Genomic DNA, 21,152 nt, shown 5'->3' on the forward strand with positions numbered 1-21,152 from the left:
CCCTTTTCTGACCAAGATAGTAATCATGACTATTATCCTCATCAGCAGCACATAGTAAGTACTGAAACACATCTGTTGAATGAATGAGGTGCTAGTCTAAATGGAGAACCATGGAAAATCTAGGTCTTTGGAAAAGTAGATCACCACAACTGAGGGTCTGGTGATCAAAATGAAGACAAAGAATATATATAAAGGTGGTGAAATTTCAGAATTCGGGATTTCACAGGAAGGCAGTTTGCAAGAGCATAGAGCAGCCATGCAATTGGTATTTAAAGGCTGCTGTGGATAAAGTCGGAAACTGAGAAGCTATGCTGTTGGCTGGGCCATCCACATCTTTGTTGAGGTGGCTGAGGGGGGCAGAAAGGGATAGAGTGGAGAGGGAAACTTAGAGCCGCATGTAACAGTCCTAGGTTGCAAATGAGGACAACAGTAACGGGGAGAGGGTGTGTCACTGGACGATGCTTTGCTGAAGGAAAGCTCTGGTGCCATGAATGGCAGCTCTAAGAAGTGAAGGGTAGACACAGGTACCTTCCTGGCCCAAGATATGGACCACTGGAGCAGGGAGCTTCAGTGCAGTTGGCTGTACATCAGATTCCCTTTGAGGTGGATTGTAGTCTGAGAAAGAGAGTGTTTGGTGATAACTAGTGATGATAGAGTTTTTCTGTTTATTTAACAATTTAAAAGAGATTTCAGAGGGCACGGGAAATTTTTTGACAGGTTTGCTCACTGGGTAGGAAACATCAGGAAAAGTACCCAGAAACTGTTTTGACTTTGGTTCAAGCTGGGTTTTTGCTTTTTTAGCTAGTTGGATGACTTGGAGAAATTATTTGCACTTACCAGAAGCAGGCATATCTCCACAAAAAATGAAGAGGCAGCAGTCTAATGTACTACTAATCTTAGGAAAGAGTATTAAGGAAATACTTTCATTTTCCAACATGCAGCATTCTACAGTACACATGCTCAAGAAAGTCACAGAGGAAAATATTCTGCAATATATAGAAACTGATGAATCAGAAGGAGTAAACTAATGTCCATTTATCTTCCACTATTTCAGAATTGTAAAAACTTTTTTATATTAAAAGAGCTTCACTTGTGTGGACATGAGGAATGTCTAATTCTACTTAACTGAGCAGTTGTGCCATAGGGGTATTATTTAGTGATTTTTTAAAATATTTTGGATTTTTTTAATATAAATTAAGTGTTAGCACCTGGATCTTGCCTTTTAATTATCCAAGGCAATTTAATTAATCAACTAGATAGATATATGAAGAATTTTAGTGCTTCCACTACATTGCAAATCTAACTATGGCTTCAATTTATATTTGAGATTTGGGATCTGAGAAATGATTCTGACTTGGCCATTACTATACTAAGAAAAAAAAATGCATCCCTCCCCCCAAAACATTTAAAGACCTGAAAATTTTAGCAACACCATTGTGATTTTTTTTTAATTCCTCTAGTTTCCTGTTTTAAACTTTTCAATCTGAATTATGAACAAAAAATTTTTTGGATATGTAAATTAAAGATGAAATTTTTACTATGCTAAAGTTACTTAATTTGCTAGTTGTTTGCATTCTATTAGGTTTTAAAAGGTGCCTAAATAATTGGCAGTAACAAAGTCAGATTAAATATATCCAGATTTTATTTGCCAATATCCCTGAAAGGACAGCTTTTTGAATATATGGCATGGGTAACTTGGGGTTATAAGGATGGGCTTTAGAATAGGATGTCCTCTGTATACAAAAAATTGCCTCACTTGTCTTAGAGATGAATGGTGCACGCATGTCTTCAAGCCTATCTCCTGGTCTGGAGATTTCCAGAAGTGGAATTCCTCCTAAACTAGCCAGACACAGTTACCATTCCCTGCAGAGCTGCTCTTCCTGTCTTTCTTTTCCCACGTTCCAAAAGCAACTTGAGAAGACTCCCAGCTCTCCTGATCAGCCCTTCCACATGGTGGTCCTTATGGGCATTATTTAATCCTTGTCAATCAGCATTTCCTTTCTTCCCACTCGTGGAGATAGTGAGCTCATTCTGCTTGCACTTCCTGAGCAAGTAAGCCTACTTCTTTTTGAAGTCACACACTCTTGGTAGCAGTTTCTTTGCCTCTGGCTCACGTCCTGGCCTCTCATCACACAGGGGTGGGATTCTATATCAGCCACACCAGAATGGGTGGTTTACTCCTTCACTGGAATTTAACTTCTACTCTGGAAACAGGTGGCACCGAGGATATAGGCTCCTCAAGACCTCTCTCCAGGTCTGGTGTCCTTAGATGTTCCCTATTAGTCCCCAGCTCTTTCTGTAGTCAAACTAAAAACATTTTAAGACAATAAAAACAAAGTAAACATCAAGAGGCAGGATTCCTTCACAGACATTATATTATACATGCATTACAATATACCCTGTTTCCATTTTTATTATGGTCAATCTTCAGGGGTAGATTCAAAGTAATCTACAAGGGTAGAAGTCAGAATAGCGGTTTCTACTTGGGATAGTGACTGTTGACTGGGAGGGTGTGCAGAGGAAACTTACAGAGTGGTGGAAATGTTATATAACTTAATACAAGGAGTGATTACATATGTAAAAATTTATCCAGCTGTACATTTAAGATTTACACAGTTTACTATATGTAAATTATACCTCAGTTTAAAGATGGAAAAAGGGAAAAAATAATACCTACCATAAGAAAATCTTGAGTGATCGAATGGCAAAGTTAATAAAACCCTTGATTTTTAAAAACAGAAATAGTGACCAGGATTCTAGGCTAACCGACCCAAGCCAAGCCTCTAAACCTTTCCAAGCTTCATCATGTTCACTTGTAAAATCAGAAGTTTGAACCAGATACCCTGTAAGTTCTCTTTCAGCTTTAACAATTTTATAAAACTGTCTGAGATCATCAGCATCAAGTGTGGTTCACCATCTTCCATCCTAAGTGAACTCATTATTAGGCAGCGTCGTAACTTTCCTGCCATGATTCTCAATCTCCCTAAAGGAAATAGGAGGAGGGATGGACCAGAACAAAGGCCATCCATATCAAATTATTTGGGTCAGCATACATTGTTAAACTAAATGTACTCAGGTGATTTCTTAAAAATACTCATCTCTAATTTTAATTCTAATTAAGATCCATCAGAATGGCCGAGAGGTACCCCAAAATCAACGTGTCAAAACTGAAATTCGTCCTGACTCAAACCTTACTTCTCTCCTTTGCTCCCCATTTTAGACAATGTAATCACCATCTTTCTCATTATCCAAGTTAGAAAGTTCAGTGTCCGATTTAATGCTGCACTAACCCGCATATGAAATAGACTGTTCATCTTCATAGAATGCTATATTGTGGTGTATGTTGTCACACCAGCACAATCCCAGAGAAAGCATACTTCCAACAGACGGAACATAGATCCAAATACAATGATGTCTTCTGGATCAAATTTCTTCCCTTATCATACCTCCCATGAGATGCTTTCCGTAGTTGAAATGTCCCAGATTTTTTTATTAGAACAGCCTCATAATTTGTCTCCCTCCTTCCAGTCCCTTTTTTCTGATATCTTCCCTTCCAACAATGCCAGATTTTTAAAGATCAGATCATGTTACACCATTCATTAAAAAGCCATAATGGTTTCTCAATACCTTGTTAGACTATATTCAAACATCTACGTTTGAAAAGTGAGCCAAGGCTTTCTCTTAATTTTTCAATCTTTCCATTACATCCAAATTTTGCCCCTCACCCACCAGTAAGCATCATGTTCTGGTGTCTTAGTCACCTCCAGCCACTTAATATTCCCTGGACACCAGCCCCACTTTCTTACTAGTCTCCCTGTCTTTGCCTTCTAGTCTCTCTCCACTGTTGCAATTATTCCCACGTAAGAGTTTTTTTTTACTTCATTCCAATTTAAAACATATAATATAAATAAGGCAGAAGTCTCTCATTAACATACCATTTTCCTTAAAATACCAACCTGTACAAGACAATTAATTTGATACATTGCCTGGAAAATAATGAACATCTTTATTAGAGAAAGTCTTCACATAGTGTTTGTCTGAACAGACTATGAGATATGTGTTATCACTGTAGACAAATGCTAAAATTTCATAAGGATATTTTTTCTGATAAACTGTGCCACTTTTCTTCTACCTCACCCTTTCTGATTCAAATGTTTTCTGCATTATTTATTGTCTGTGGTAGGTCAGAAACTCTTTGCCTTCAAAAAATATGGCATGTTAAAGTATCTAAATGACCAACAACTAGAATCAGCCTGCCTATGACCAACCAGAAAAAAATTAGGTATTCTAAGTGAAAAGAAATGTTAGAAGCTTGAATTCATGCATTCTGAATCTGAAATACAGATGGGAGAAAGAATGTGCTATTGCTGTGCAAAAAAAAAAACAACAACACATGAATTAGTGAGAAAGGCATAAATATATGCATATATATATAAATTTAAAGTTATAATAAGAGGTATCTTATATCTGCCACTCTAGAAGCTAGGAGGGTCTCTACAGGCTCAATATTTTCATAAAAACAAATGCCTCTAGAAGAAAGGGTTGGTGCCATATTCAGATAGTGTGTGCTACTAATGCAGGAGAATTGATTCAACTAAGGATGACACTTGGGACCAATTAATTCAAAGTTGGTTTTAAAAAAAGATATAATAAATCAGGAAGCAGAGCTTCATTTAAATACAGTGAGCAACTGGGGTGGATTGCTTGACATAGTTCAAAACCAAGGAATATCTCAAAGAGCCAAAGTCAACTTTGTGTACAGCAACATAGCTTTTTGCCAGCCATCAGACAAACACCTAAATTAAAAACCATGTAATAAAACACTGACCAACTGAATGTCAGCTGGAAAGCTATCAGAAATTATGTTTGCAAGGAAAGAATTCAGGAAGTTAGCTTTTTAAAGACATATTTTGCTTGAATTACAAAATAAGTTTTAATAGCACTCAAGATAGGAACTGTGAAGAGAAAAGGAGAGATGTAAAGGTTGATATGAAGTCTAACATAGGATATAGGACTAGGGTCATAGCTGAAAAAATATTCTCTTAAATACGTTCAGAAAAGGAAGAGTAGGTTCTATTTCTCTGGTATGTATGTTAACCTTTTTTTTTCCATTTTCCAAATGTAGGTACTTCTCGATTTACAAGGGACTATGTTCCAAAAAGTTTTGGAACCAGTTGTTCAGAACCTGGAATTTATTTTCCTACAGACACAACATTATAAATAGCAGTCATATCCATGGCTAACCAAAGGAGCTTTTTTTCTTTCAGTGTAGCTGAAAAACAGAGCTGCACATTTTACCTTGAGGTCTGTGTCCTGGACCCTCAAGACCATTCAGTATAGAATAGAAATGTTGAAGATCAAAAGGAATTTCTTTCCACACTTCAGAATGTGGACCTTCTCTTTGACAAGCTTCTCAATAGGAAAGGTTTGTTTTTTCCTTTCTGACATTCAAAGCACAGTCCTGCCTGCCTTTCTTTAGGACCTCACTTTGGTGAGGTTTGTAAAGGGGCAGGCTTGGACTTCCACAGGAGGATTTACCAGTCAAAAGGGCTCCCAGCTACTTCTCTTTGCTCCAAAACGTCATAGTTCCCATTTTTGCAATCATGTGTGTGTGTATAACAAAGATGGAAGTAGAATATGACCATTACAACATCATTCATCTGTTCTAAATCCCAACTGTCCAATGAGGAAGATCTTCTGGTCAGTTTTTTAAAATATTAAAAATTTTAAATGTGACAAGACCATAAAAGATTTAGGAATGGAATGTATTAGTACAGGCAAGACAAGCTGTTGTAACAAATAAAACCCCAGGTTACAGTTGCTATATAACAAGCTATTATGGATGCTTCTGGTCTGTGGAGACTTTCCACATAGGGCTTTAGGAATCCACACTCCTTCTGTCTTGTGGCCCTGCCATCTCCCAAAGCCTCGAGGTGTTGAAATCTAGTCAACAGACAGAAGGTGGAGAAGCATTCTCTCTTTTCACCACATTGGCCAGAAGTGGCATACATTCCCTCTGCTCTCATTCCATTGGTGAGAGCATTCCCACAGTTCCTCCAAGAAGCTTGGGGCTGGGAAATGTAGCCTGGTTACACAGCAGCTTCTCGGGGATAACTACAGAAAGAAAAAAATAAACTTTCCATGAGGAGCTATCGGTCTCTATCACAGGTACAATGGCAACAAAAAGGAGTAAGCTTCTAACCTTGCCTAATGAAACTGAGATAGCATTCCAAAAGATGTAGCGTTTGATTTGTATGGAAGGATGATAGGCAAATAAAGATGGCATAAAGGCATTCTTCTGAAGGGAAACAGCATAGGCAAATGGATGCAGAGAAGGATGGTCAGGGAGCATTTGAGGAATGGAAAATAATTTATTATAATGGAAAATGATTCAATTAGAATAATATAATTAGAATTAAAGCCGGGGGACTAGTTAAAATATATTTTTCTTTAAAGAAATGACCTACCTACAGATCTGTGTTAAGTCTTACAAAGGAATTCCAGCCAGACCTAAGACTTGTAAGGAAATCATTCATCTCATTTGCCTTTGCCAGTGGTGTTAAAATGATCAAATTTGGTTTTCTGCATCTCTGAATTTGATTCTTATGATGAGAACTGATGCGAATTCCAAATGATTTCTCCTGAAGAGTGGTTGATGTTTAGTATTCTACATGGTCTTTCTGGGTAAGTGCAACCAGAGCCAATGAATAATAGAAACAGTGTATATCTGTCAAATGTAATTATAACACTGAATTATGCTCATCTTGCATTCTGATCGCTGTATACATTAGTTTAAACACTGGAACATGTTCGCACTCCAGACCTGTGAGGATTTTACTTTGAAAGATAGCATGCCTTCCTTTTTTGGCCATTTTTAATAGGAAAAAATGTTCACATCTTCAAAATTATTTTATAGTAAAGTATTTTAAAGCCTTCTGTTATTTTCTCAGATATCTAAAAAATGGAGGAAGTGAGGAGGAATGTTTCCATTTAGTTTTAAATTCTCCCAAATTTTCTGTATTTAAATGAAATCCCATTCACTGCATTTTGACTAATCCCTCCAATTAAGTACTTGTTAAAATTATGGAATACAGCTGTTTAAAATGTCACCAACCTTTGCAAAAGAAAATGGAAATTATTAGATTATAACTTTTAAAAATTATGTAAGTATTGTTTGTTTATTGTTGAGTAACTTAAAACTCAGAGAATCAAAAAGAATTAAAAATTTAGTGATAATCCTATACTCCAAAATATGTAAAATTACCATTTTGGTGCATATGTTTCCAAACATTTTTCTATGCATTTATATAGTTTTTAAGTAAAAATTATAAGATATGGCAATACTGATTTATAACCAAATTTTTTCATTTACTAATATTCAGAAACCTGCTTCCATGTCAATTTTTTTTAAACTCCATAACATTGATTTTTTTTTCCAGTTTAGGTCAAGAACCATATCAGAATCTCTAAGAGGGCATGTTTAGTTTGAAAAATCATAATTTTATCTTTAGAAAACGAAGCAAAATGCTATCCTTTTTTGGAATACAACCTACAGGATGTAAAGTCCCCCAAAAAATTTGCCACTGACGGGATGTTTATCAGGGATCATCAGGGGATCATTATATTCCTCATCGGCTTTCTAAATGGGGATATATCAGCACCTGGGGACAATAATTAGGTTATTACATCACCAAATGAAAGCATGGGTTACAAAAGACTGTAAAACATGGTGCTTCAAGTCAAAAACATTCCAGTTAACCAACAAGCCTCTATTGTTGGGTCTCACTTTTAAAAGATACATTTTCACACAAACGCAGCTCTTGGCCCCTATGATTAACTGTCCATCATCCCACACAATGGCATACTATATATTCTAAGTCCATTGTATGCTATTGCTTTTTTTTTAAGGAGGTAAGAGGATTTGAACCCGACACCTTGTACATGCGAAGCAGGTACTCAACCACTGAGACACACCTGCTCTGCACTGCTATTGCTTTTTTTTTTTTTTTTGCTTTTTTTTCCAAATTCTACTCAATTTATTCATTTTTTTAAAAATATTACATTCAAAAAATATGAGGCCCCCATTCACCCCCACCACCCCCACCCCACCACTCCCCCCACAGTAACACTGTCCCCCATCATCATGACACATCCATTGCATCTGGTGAGTACATCTCTGGGCATCATTGCACCCCATAGCCTGTGGTCCACACCATAGTCCACACTCTCCCACGTTCCATCCAGTGGGCCATGGGAGGACATACAATGTCCGGCAATTGTCCCTGGAGCACCACCCAGGACAACTCCAAGTTCCGAAAATGCCTCCACATCTCATCTCTTCCTCCCATTCCCCACCCCCAGCAGCCACCATGGTCACTTTTTCCACACCAATGCCATATTTTCTCGATTATTAACCACAATAGTTCATGAATAGAATATCATTAAGTCCACTCTAATCCTTACTGTATTCCTCCTTCCTGTGGACCTTGGCTTGGTTGTGTCCATTCCACATCTATGTCAAGAGGGGGCTTAGATTCCACATGGATCCTGGGTGCAATCCTCCTGCTTTCAGTTGTAGGCACTCTAGGCTCCATGGTGTGGTGGTTGACATTCTTCAATTCCATGTTAGCTGAGTGGGGTAAGTCCAATAAATCAGAGTGTAGGAGCTGAAGTCTGCTGAGGCTCAGGGCCTGGCTATCATATTGTCAGTCCAGAGATTCAAATCCCCTAGATATATCTTAAACCCCAGCACCAACTACAATTCCAGTAAAGTAGCATGAAAAGCTTGTGAAAAGAGATCACATCTGAGTCCAGCTCCATCACACAGAAACACCAGCTCCAAAGAAGGGCTAACTGACATGGCAGTGAACCCCATCTGCCATGACCATAGAACCTGTGTATATCTTTAGCCCTCAAAAGGACCAATACCTAGGGTTGTATCTACTTTATCTGTCTCTCAGACTCTGCTCAGGTGTGCATAAGAGCAATCCTTCTGACAACCTCCAGACTCTTTTTTAGCGACTCATAGCCATATAAACTCATTTGTCCTTTCCATTTCTCCCTTACTTCAGGTCAAACAGCATTTTTAACTCCTGTTATTATACGTAGACAGGGATATTCTGCTGGTCTGTGTTGAACCTTGAATTCAAGGTCATTTTCTAGTTACGTCATCAGCTGGTACTTGGTAGTGATCCCTTGGTGCCAGGGAGGCTCATCCCCGGGTGTCATGTCCCACGCTGGGGGGAAGGCATTGCATTTACATGCTGAGTTTGGCTTCGAGACTGGCTACATTTGAGTAACACAGAGGCTGTCAGGAGGGAACTCTTAGGCACAGTGCTGCTCTAGGCCTTGTTCTTATTTCAGGTGTATAGGCTCACAAGCATACTCATTAGTATCAGGGGCTCACTGTTGGACCCTCATTCCTTCCTGGTCCTTACTGTTGCAGCTGGGGGACTGCTACTGCTCCCCTAGGGACCATGACAGAGCCTCCCACCCCCGGCCAGGAACCCAGTACCCCCCCCCAGCTGTTGTTTTTAATTGTTTCCACTATGAGTATATCCAAACATTTCCAGCTATTGCTTTTTAAGCTTGCTCACACATCACAGCATTAGACAACAGGTCAGGCTCAAAAGATGAAAGTGGAGGCCCTCATTTGGAAAGGACAAGCAAATTATATCTACTAGGACACTGCTGCTAATGGATAAACTCTATTTCCCAGAGATGTTCCCATTCATTCACTTTGTTGAATATCAAACCATCCTGTGGCAGAGATTAGCTCAACCCAATCACAACAGTAATCTCAAAGGAGCTCCAAGCCACACCATGCTTCATTAGTTCATTAAATCATGAAAAAATTAAGTGTGGTTGTTTGACCTTTGTACAAAACTGTCTAAAAAGGTCCTCACATGTATTATATATACATCCCTCAGGAGGCAAAATATTTTGTTTATGTAATACATCTAAGAAAGTTGTGTTTTCCACTCTTCTGATCAGAAATAAAGGAAAAGGAAGAGTACTTTGTGATGAATTATTAATATTACTTAACATTATCCATTTTCAGAGAAAAGCTTTGTTCAAGTAAAAGTTGGTTGGCACAACTGTAAGCTATACTATAAAGTAATTTTGTATCACTTTTGGAAGGAAGAAATATGTGGCCTGAGGGATCTATTAACTCTCTATAACTTTGAGTGTTTATCCAGGACACCTTCAACCCTGAAGTTCTGAGATCCTGTATTTCTAATATTCAACCCTAAGTTTCTTCATTTAATATTCATCACTAGGTAGAAGGCAAAGAAAAACTAATTGCAAGTAAAAGCAAGTAGAAAAAACTAATAAAATAATTCAGATCAATTATGTATCTCTTCCAAAGATGTCCATGTCAAAAAACCTTTTATAGAAGTCCCTTATGCTTTAAAAAAGCTTGCTGTATAGCTGTCTCCATTCTCATTTAAAATCTCTGCTCATCCTGCATCCAGCTTTCACTTTTTCTCTACCCTTTGCTCAAAAATGATCCCAAATACTGCAAATACAATGTACATGAAATTCATCTGGTGCTGTGATGGAAAACAGAATAAATTTCTTCTTATATTCTGAGTCCATAGCATGTGAAATACATAAATCTGCACTTGGCAATTTTTCCTCAGGAGCATTAAAGAGTCCGTGGTAATACCAAGGTGGCATTAAAAGGTCATGGCAGGGGGAAGTGGACTTGGCCCAATGGATAGGGCATCATCTACCTACCACATGGGAGGTCCGCAGTTCAAACCCCGGGCCTCCTTGACCCATGTGGAGCTGGCCCATACGCAGTGCTGATGCGCGCAAGGAGTACTGTGCCACGCAGGAGTGTCCCCTGCATAGGGGAGCCCCACGAGCAAGGAGTGCGGCCCGTAAGGAGAGCCACCCAGCGCTAAAGAAAGTGCAGCCTGCCTAAGAATGACGCTACACACATGGAGAGCTGACACAGCAAGATGACGCAACAAAAAGAAACACAGATTCCCGGTGTGGCTGATAAGGATAGAAGCAGACACAGAGCAGATAACGGGGGGGAGAGGGGGGAGAATAAATGTAAATAAATTTTTAAAATAAATTTTAAAAAAGTCATGGCAGGGAACAGAAGTGACTCAAGCAGTTGAGCGCCTGCTTCCCACATGGGAGGTCCCAGGTTCAGTCCCCAGTGCCTCTGAAAAAAACAAAAATAAACAATAAGCAAACAAACAAGAAAACCAACACAAGGAAGCCGATGTGGCTTAGTGGCTGAGTGTCAGCTTCCCACATACAAGATCCCAGCTTCAATACCTGACCCCAGTACTTCAAGAAAAAAAAAAGGGGGATATGGCAGAAAGAAAACAACTTGCTGCACAACCAGAGAGAGGAAAAGAAGAAAACAGTGCCTGCAATAGGGTCTACAGATTGGGCTTTATCTCACTCCAAAGCAACTAAGAAACAGACGAGTCTTTGGCCTTTCCATATAGTTACTCACAGCTCTCACCAGCAGGCATTCTCCTTCCAAGACCTTATCCTTTGGACTTGTTTTCAGCCTTTGGTCAGTCCATCCATTGCTTAGTCATTTAGAAGTGTAATTAACTAATTGACTGTTAATTAGTTAACAATCTCCTTATAAACTTCAGCTTGGTCCAAGTTAATACTTGGCCAATTTCAAGTTCAAGCTGCTTCAGTCTCCCTTTGCATTACTGCTCCTTTTATCCTCAAATCATGTGGTCCTTTCTTCTTGAATACCCACAGAACCATTTATCTCAAAGATCCATGTATCTTTCTGACATCACCCAAAACCAATCCCGTAAATTATCACCCTGGTCCTCTCCCAAAGCATATTTCCTTCCATGAGATTTTCTCATTTTGTCACACAACCAGAACGCGGCCAAGAGAAAAGCCTCTTTGCCATCTGTCCCCTCCAAATCCACTCTCCTGTCTGTCTCTAGAGAATCCTTAGGCATCCAGTTTCACAGCTTCTTTAAAGTTACCTTCTCCCAGAGTCGCCATTTGGGACTTTCCCTTCTATTCTTTCAAACTGGGCACCCTCGCCCAGCACACATGCGTCTCCTCACTCCAGACATGAGGGCATTAAAAACCCAATTACATGCCCCTTACTGAGGCAGAGGCTATTGTTTCAATCCACGTGTAAAGAAAACTTTTTTCCTTTTTACATCGTATGGATCCATTAATATTCAAGAGGTTATTCTCAGAAGGTGCTTAAATGCATAGAGAAAACTAAAATTAGAATGGCTTTTCATTTTAAAGACAGCTCTCTGTTTTTGCATGGCCAATGGTATCTCCCTTTTGCTTACTTTTCCCTGTGGATGGCTTTGTTTGTGAAGATATTTTTTTTAACCATGGTAAAAAGCTTAAAGGCCAAAATACATAAAGAGAAATATTTCTCATACTCAAGAGGTTATCAAGATACCAGAGATTTTTAAATGAGTTCATAACATTGATTCTTAAGCTCCAGGCATTTCCTTGAAGAATTTCCAAAAGACTTCAAATAAATTTTTCTTGCCAGTGTTCATTTTTAGATGTGTTTAACACTGAGGTTTCTGGTGTGAATATGCATATGTGGTTCTTAAAATCTCTGTATTCACAAACTAAGTCTATAATAATAGAAAAGCAGACTTTTTTTTTTATTTCCTTTACAGTATGACAGGCAGTACAGTATAGTTAGGAAAACAGAAGCTCAATCTTAGTCATTACTAGATTTTGACATCTCACTGCCTCACTTTCTTTATCTAGACAACCAAAGTCGGGTTGGAAGTTGCACCCCATTTTCTGAAGTCTTTCAGCCTTAAAGTTGTTGGATTCAATCATATAACAGAACTTCTAACCCAGAGATTCTTAACCTTTTTTGTTCCACGGACCCCTTACTAAGTCCGCCTTACACTGTATATTATTTAATAAATATATTATAACCACACCAACACATCCCCACAAGAATAATGTTTTTTTGAATTTCTATTCAAGCTCACAGACCCCTGGTTAAGAACCCCTGTAAACCGAAGTAGCTGTTTTTAATTAGGAAGTTTTTCTCTTGATGACAAGGAAGCCAAGGATTCTTTGAGCTTTACTACTTGAAGGAAACTTGGCAATCCCTATTGTTTTTTAAAGTATGGTTCCAGGACTGCTTGCATCAGAATCACCTGACAGTAACAAAGGGCAGGGCAGCAGACTTGGCCCAGTGGTGAGGGCGTCCGTCTACCACATGGGAGGTCTGCGGTTCAAATTCCTGGCCTCCCTGACCCGTGTGGAGCTGGCCCATGTGCAGTGCTGATGCGTGCAAGGAGTGCCTTGCCATACAGGGGTATCCCTGCATAGGGGAGCCCCATGCGCAAGGAGCATGCCCCATAAGGAGAGCCGCCCAGCGCAAAAGAAAGTGCAGCCTGCCCAGAAATGGTGCCGCACACACGGAGAGCTGACACAACAAGATGACGCAACAAAAAGAAACACAGATTCCCGTGCCACTGACAACAATAGAAGCAGACAAAGAAGAAGACGCAGCAAATAGGCACAGAGAACAGACAACCGGGGTGGGGGGGAAGGGGAGAGAAATAAATAAATAAATAAATCTTTATAAAAAATTGTTTTGAAGTTTCTAACTTCTAAACACACACTTATCTATCTAAAAAATATTTTTTTAAAAAATGCAGACTCCAGTGACCTATCACAAACTTACTGAATCAGAATCTCTAGGAAAGAAGCCTTGCAATATGTATTTAAGTATACTCCTTTAGCAGTTTCTTATGTAGAGCAATATTTAAGAAACATGATTATGATCCAGTATCCTTGTTTCTAAGAGTAGAGTGAAAAACACCATGAGATTAAGCATTTCTTTATGCATTCTGCTTCTGGCTCCACTGCAGAGTTTATTGGGCAAGCCATGGTTCCTCAAATGTAATATATTTGAGAATGATATTTAGGAAAGTTTGTCTCAATGGACTAATGTAGTGTGTTTCTAGACTTAGAAAATATGCATGAAGTTACTCTGTACTCTTTGGGGAGGGACTTGTGAAATACAAGATGATATTCTTTATACATGTTGGTGTACAGAATTATGGGTTGCCTTAGGAAAAATTGTGGATTTCTCTTCTGAGAATATCTATAATTTCTGAGCTCCTTGGCAGGGATGTTCCTATTCAGTCTTCCTTCCCTTCACTCCCAAATTGTTGAGTACCTACTCTGTAGCAAGCCTTGTTCTATGAAGAAATGAAAAATTCCTCTACCTCAGTGGGGCATACATATACTGTGCTGGAGTTATTTAGGCAAAAGGAAGGGCAAGTGTTAAGGCTCTTGGCAGAAGCAGTTTCACAATGTGATGAAGAAGAAAGCCTAACTTGATGGAGTTAAAGAGAAAAGAAACTAAGAGGAGCTGAAATGAATATAGAGAATATAGGCAACTCTTTCAAGGAACTTGACTCTGAAAGGGAACAGAGAAATGGGACAGTAACTGACAGGGCAAATAAGGTCAAGAGAAGGATTTTGTAGTGATGGTGCAGTTCTGAAGACTAGAGAAATGCCCATATATTTATGTGGAATGATCCAGTAGAGAACGAAATATTGATGCTGTAGAAGAGAAAGGGGAGACTCACTGGAGTGATGTCCTTGAATAGGTAATAAGGACTGGCTTCCAGTGTGCAGATGCAACAGTTGAGTAGCTGGCCTCAAGTAGGACTGTGGCTATCCTCTTTGCTTCTTCCTTTCTTTTCATTACTTCTTATTTTCAGCCTACCTGCCTCTTCTTACTACCTTCTTGTATTACATAAATTCTTTTTCTCCTGATGTACACTTGGTCCTTCTTCAGAATAAAACAAAAGCTATTCATAAAACTCACCCACTGCAGAGGAGCCTGAAATACCTGCCCTGCCAATTATTAGTTCTGTTGTATGGGTCAAATAAGATTTTACACAGAAGAACCCTTGGAAATGATCAATCCCTGAACTTCAATTCAGAATTGAGAAAATGAACCGTTATCAAAACCGCAACAGTGTTAACTGGTCTCCTCAGCAAGTTCACTGTGTCCACCTTTGCCTTTTCTCTGTTCCTAGTCTATATGGAATGACCAAATTTTCTCTACTACCTCCAACTGATACTTTGAGTCTAAGGTCTAAATATTACCTCACCTGCTGGGGTAACTCAGAGCCAATTAAAAGAAAAATGTCTGCTATTTTGGTCAATTGTTAGATTTGTCATTCACTACATTAAACCAGAAGTGATTTATTTCAGGAAAAGTTATGATAAATTAGAATGAGAGTGCATAGTGCCACCTGCTGTAAATCTATTGGAAAGGAAAAAATGCTGGGAGCTGTCCATGGTTTCATCCATTTCTTTAGTCATGTATTACCTGCTTTATTATTTTAAGTCACTAAGATAAAGTCATGATCCCAGTTTTATTCAACAGTAATTTCTGCCATCCATACTCTTCTGATCCTAAGATGCTTCTCCATGCATTTTTCTTTTAAGATTTCTCTATTCTTCCTACAATTATTTAATACATAAAACTACCCTTAAGACTTGGTATACATGATTTTATTATTTCTCTTAAAATCTCTTGTATTTATTTTGACAGAAATTAGATTACAAAATGTTAGCATTTGGAGGGACATTAGAGATAATCTAGTTCTATGGTTTCAAGCACATTTTTGACACACAAGCGCTTGGAAAATTCTAGATGTAATCCTCATTTCAGAGATGAGTAATCTGAGGACTAAAAAGGTGAAAAGGCAAAGTAAAGACTAGAATTCAGTATACTCTTTCCTAGATTATTCCCTATATGAGTTAAGATGCTTTCAGCCACAATTTTTTAATGGCTTAAATAATGGATATTTTATATAAGAAGTCCTGAGGTAGTTCGGCTCCAGGAATAATCTAGGGGTTGAACTTGTCACCAAGGGCCCAGAATCATCCCATTGCCCTCTCTGTTCTCATGTGCAATATTTGCAAGAATGTTCCAGCAACAGGAGGAATCACCTATCATGCCCACCATCAAGAGGCAGAACAGGGACTCTCTTTACTTTATGTCTCTTAGGGGCTATGAAACTTTTGCCAAAAGACCCCTAAAAGACTTCCCCTGATGTCTCATTGACCAGGAGGCAATAAGCTCCATCCTAGGTGGGTTACTGAAAAGGAGTCTATTAGTCAGGGTTCTCTAGGGAAACAGAATCAACAAGCGATACCTGTCGATAGTATGCAATTCTATAAGTCTTTCACACAGCCGTGGGAATGCACAAGTCCAGGTTCTACAGGCAGGCTGCAACCAGGGGCTGCAAGGAAAATCTAATGAAGGTTCTTGACAAGTTCTGGGAGATGCTGGCTGTCCAAAGATGAGCTGGGAAATTCTCTCTCAAGGCTGGAATCACTTCCCCTTTTAAGGCATTCAACTGATTGGGTTAAGCATCACTCATTGCTGTTGGCAATCTTCCTGATTGATATAATTATAACCAGCTATCTATGATTTACCACTGCAGTAAAGTCAATGGTGACTAAAGTCCATAAATGCCCTTGTATTACAGTTCACCCACTACTTGCTTGACCAAACAACTGGGCCCAATTACCTGGCCAAGTTGACACAATAGCCTAACCATCACAAGGAGCATGGAATTGCCATGCCTGGCTTAGAGTAATCCAGATTCACCCACATCACCTGGAGTGGGGTGGGGGGTGAGGAGGGAAGTACATAAATTCCTAGACAAAATCAGGCCAGCTCATGAAGAAAGAGGCAGGTGTGGCTAATTAGAAGGAGACAATTTTCCTTGGGTGTCTCTAATTTCTGCATGTCTTCTAGGCAAAAGATATTGACAGCTTTGTTCCAGACTACCTTTCCAAGGATGTTTGTATAACAGTTTTGGAAGAGGGCAACAATGTGTTCCTCTGGAACAGAAAGTAGATTTATTTCCTGACCAGTAAAATAAAGATAATGTCTCTGTCCAGGGCAAAAGTTGAATAGCTTCCCTTACTATATTGAGTTTCTTAAGTTCAGAGTTGGTCACCTGTGACACTGACCCACAGCATGCACAGCACCACATCGCCCCCTGGTGATTTGAGAGACAAGGAAAACCAATGTGAAGATGAAGCTCGTGCAGCCTGCTGTGTGATGAGTAATAAAGTCCTTTTGTCTCTGACCCAGGAGTCTCTTGTCTTCTTCCAGCATCTATGAAACTTCCAGCATCCAGGCTAACTTGTTAGCTTGCAAGTAGGGCAAAATCTCAGATCCTTCACAGTTCTTAAGACTAGTTCTTAAGACCAATGGAAAGGAAACCATTAGTGTTTGCTACAGCATTCTTTTTCATGAGCCATGCTATTTGCCTCTATTTCTCAAATACTTATTTCTGGAAATAAGAAAAATTTCAGTATGTGAGAAATTCCTTTCCATGGACAAAAACAAAGCAAAACTAAAGTCTCAAACTGGAGATATACATTACCTGAGGAAGGTGTCATTGGCTCTGGTTTCTTTTGTGCTGCCTCCCTTTCATTCACCAACTGACTCCCTTGTAATTATCTCTTTTAAAATGTCAGTTCCTCTTGCCCAGAAGACCAAGAGCAATCAGTCAAGAAGTGAACTTTAGAAGGTTTTAGAAGTCTTCCCATCTGACTGGAAAATGGGATTTCTTCAAAAGCATCCCTTAGCAATGTCAGAGAACCTGACATTGAGTGACTATGAAAAAGGAACCCTTTCCTTCACTCTCACATTGTGCCTTGCAGTTCCTTTCCTTGGGAAGCAACAGAAGGGAAGTGGGATGTGCTAAATTGTAATTATTCCTTCAGCAGAGTCCTTTAAGGAGGATACAGCTCTCAGAGTCCTTTGGCCTTCCCTTTATTCCCTCTTACTGCATCTAATTAGGGTGAGAGGTATGAAGCTATAACAGAATCCTAGAGATCTTTCCTTCTCTATAGTGAAGTGTTGATGTTAATAAGAACAGGGTCCAGAGGAAGAAACAGACTCTAGTGTGACACACTCAGAGAAAAATTATGGAGATTTCTAATAACTACTGATAGTCAGAGTTTCTACAAAAGGTGACAATTTAAAGACCTGTATAAGAATTCATCATAGCAGAGGGAGAGTATAGGAGAAATTAGAGCAGATTTATCCCTTAGGTCTAACCTTAAGGCTAAACTCAATTTGTCCCTAAATTTTATTTCCCTGATGGCATTTGATGCCCTTAAGGAAGAAACAATCTTTCCTATTTAGCCCAGGAACCTTTGTTCTCTTGCCATTCTGACAAGTTACATTAAAAAATGCATCAGCTGAAACTAGCACTACATTACAAGCCTAGAACAGATTAAATCTTAAAAAACAAGGTTACTTTTTCCCCATTGACTATATCAGAAATACAGGACAAGATCATTCAGCCCATGACTCATATTACTGTCTACCTGCATTCTCATCATACTTCCATAAAAACCTTGGGGAAGGTCACTGGCCTCCAGGTTAAATCCTTCACAATGACCCCTGGAAAGAGGGGCTCCTAATTTAGAGGAGATATTTTACCGGAGTACATGTGTGATCACCACAGGTGTTATAATTAAAGTTCCCTTTCTAATGACATGAGGATCAAAATTTCTTGGTACAATTAGGTTGATTAAATTGAGCTGTGTGTCTAATATCCCTGTAGCTCAATAAAGTTAATGCAGCTTTCAGAGGGGCTGACGCAGAGGCAGGGGACAGGCCTGGGTCCTGAGAGAATCCAAACCTCTGTGGTTTTTAAATTAGAAGTTTGATTGCTTGCGACACCATCTCAAAATGGTACCAGCCCAAAGAAGCTGAATTTTCCATTAGCCAGGGGGGGGAAATGACAGATATTTAATTAAACTGCTTAGAGATTAGGCAGAAGGCTTATTGATGGATAGAGGGGCTGAATCTCTTTATAAGCAAAGTTAGGAAATTCACTGGTGTGCTACATCTTTAATGTTGAAAAGAATTCACCAAGCCTAAGGGAGCTCAGGACGTGTGTGCTGCTTCAGCATTAAACTGCCTTTCCTGCCAATCGCAAGAAAAATATACTTAAAAAACGTGTGTCTAAAGCACTTGGTGGTCACTGAGGAACGTAATGTAAAACTTAAAATGTGAAATAAGGCAGTCACTTACAACGGAAGTTGCCAAAGCAACCATCTAACCCATTTTCCTATTCTTGAGAGGTGATTTATTGGAGTAGGAAGTTGATTGGGCCCAGAGCTCTGCAAAAAGAAATGATTTGTGGTCAGTGCTGGAGGGTAGGTTATGAGAAGGATCTAACCTCCCAGTTGGGGAATAACCAAGGCCTGCAGCAGGCGATGCAGGAAAGGGGTTGTTCTGCAGGAATGTCGTGCTGACCAATGGACAGCCACAGGTGTTTCAAGGAAAGGTCCAGGTCACCTTCATGGCCTCAACAAGTCACAGCTCCCCAACTTTCAATCAGGACTAGAAAGATGAATGAAATATAAAGTTTTGTAAATTCCCCCAAAGCAGTAGCTCTCCACTCTAGCTACATATTAACATGTTTTCTAGAGGGCTTTTAAAAATATCAATGCCTGCTCTAGACTAATTAAGTCAGAATCTCTGGAGGTGGAGCTGGACACAGGTATTTTCATGAAGCTCTCCAGATGATTCTAATGTGCAGCCAGGGTTGCAAATCCCTGCCCAAGAAGCTATGTAGAGTTAAGTTGTAAGTTCGTAGGTGAAATCAAAGAGCTCAGACTCTGAAATCTGGCAGACCTGGTACAGACCCTAACTCCCCTACTCACTAATTTAAGACCCTCAACATGTGCATAACTTCTTCAGGCCTCAGTTTCCTTATATGCAAAGAGTTACTAGTGATAACTTCTTGGTAGGCTGCTGAAGGTTAAAGGAGAGAATATATGTATATCTAGCATGCAAATCCCCAATAAAAGTTTATTTCCTCACTTTAGCTATTAATGGCTAATAGTGGATTGATGTTTTATGTTTCCTGGATTCATTTTTCCCCAGACCTTTGTAACAAGTAACAGACTCAAATTGTTTTTCTCTCCCTGCTTTGTTTTTTTTCTTTAGAATTCACTGCTGTTTGATATCTGAGAGAAAACTACTCATGTACCTTTCATGCTTTCTGCTCCTCTAGCCGCCACAGAAGTGGCCTTTTCATTCGATGTCGGAAATGGACCTGTGGAGATTGTAGTGAGGTCACCCTCCCCTCTCAATGACGACCAGTGGCACCGGGTCAATGCAGAGAGGAATGTCAAGCAGGCCAGTCTGCAGGTGGATCGGCTGCCACAGCAGATCCGCAAAGCCCCAACAGAAGGTCACACTCGCCTGGAACTCTACAGTCAGTTGTTTGTTGGTAAGTAATGAAAAGGCTGTTATGACTTCCCTCTATCAGTTTTAAAAACCTTCACAATGTAAAGCAAAAAACAGAAGGCCAGCCTATAGAGGGTTTTGGTAGAGACCTTCCCAAAAGTAAGGACCTGTCCCTCTTTTAGTCTCCTCCAAGAACTGAGCAAAGGAAAGAAGATACAAGACACCTAGATCTGGTTCCATTTCCTGCTCTTTGGATCTCACCATCCTCATCTATAAAATCAGAGGGTTGGGCTGAGTCATCTCTGGAGTATCTCTGCTTTCTGCAAGTTTAGGCTTATGGTTGTAGAACACTTAGGGCATTTGAAATGATGGGGAAGGAAGGAAGGAAGGGAGGAAGGGAGTAAAGGAGGAAGGAAGGGAGGAAGGGAGGAAGCTGAGACATGTCACAGAGTTGCCAAGATCTCTATCAGGGTTCTAAAGAAGGAAGGATTTTCTTGGCTGAAGTTCTTGGCCCTCCATACCAAGTAGATGCTAAGGAAGGGACAACCTCTGCCACAACACCTATGTTAGGAAAGCTGGGCTCATGTGTCTTTTTTCAAAAACTGAAAAAAGCATAAAGAAAGTACAGTCCTTCTCACTTGACATCTAAAATATAATTAGAAACTGTCATCAAAAGAGGGCTAATATGGGTCTTTTAGGAGAAATGGGAATCCATATGATTCTGGTTCAGTAGAAAAGTAACACATAAATTTAAAAATGAAAAGTAATACAGGAATAGAAAAAAATATTTGTTGGTATTAGTCTGAAAAGTGCAAGAAATGTCCATGTTTTGGATCCAAAATGTGCAACTAGCATATGACTAGCCCCCTGGATAGCCCAGTAAAGGCTCTTAAACCATGTG

General features: G+C 39.5%; 1 protein-coding gene across 1 annotated transcript in view; it reads left to right on the forward strand.

Annotated features, from left to right (window-relative positions):
* Window positions 1–21,152, forward strand: part of CNTNAP2 (contactin associated protein 2) — a 2,351,919-nt gene that overhangs the window by 2,047,720 nt on the left and 283,047 nt on the right. The window contains exon 17 of the mRNA XM_058297514.2: window positions 20,076–20,294. Within this exon, the coding sequence (XP_058153497.1) occupies window positions 20,076–20,294 (219 nt within the window). The remainder of the gene's footprint in view (window positions 1–20,075; window positions 20,295–21,152) is intronic.

This window comes from Dasypus novemcinctus, chromosome 5, assembly GCF_030445035.2.
Source record: "Dasypus novemcinctus isolate mDasNov1 chromosome 5, mDasNov1.1.hap2, whole genome shotgun sequence".
Classification (NCBI taxonomy): domain Eukaryota; kingdom Metazoa; phylum Chordata; class Mammalia; order Cingulata; family Dasypodidae; genus Dasypus; species Dasypus novemcinctus.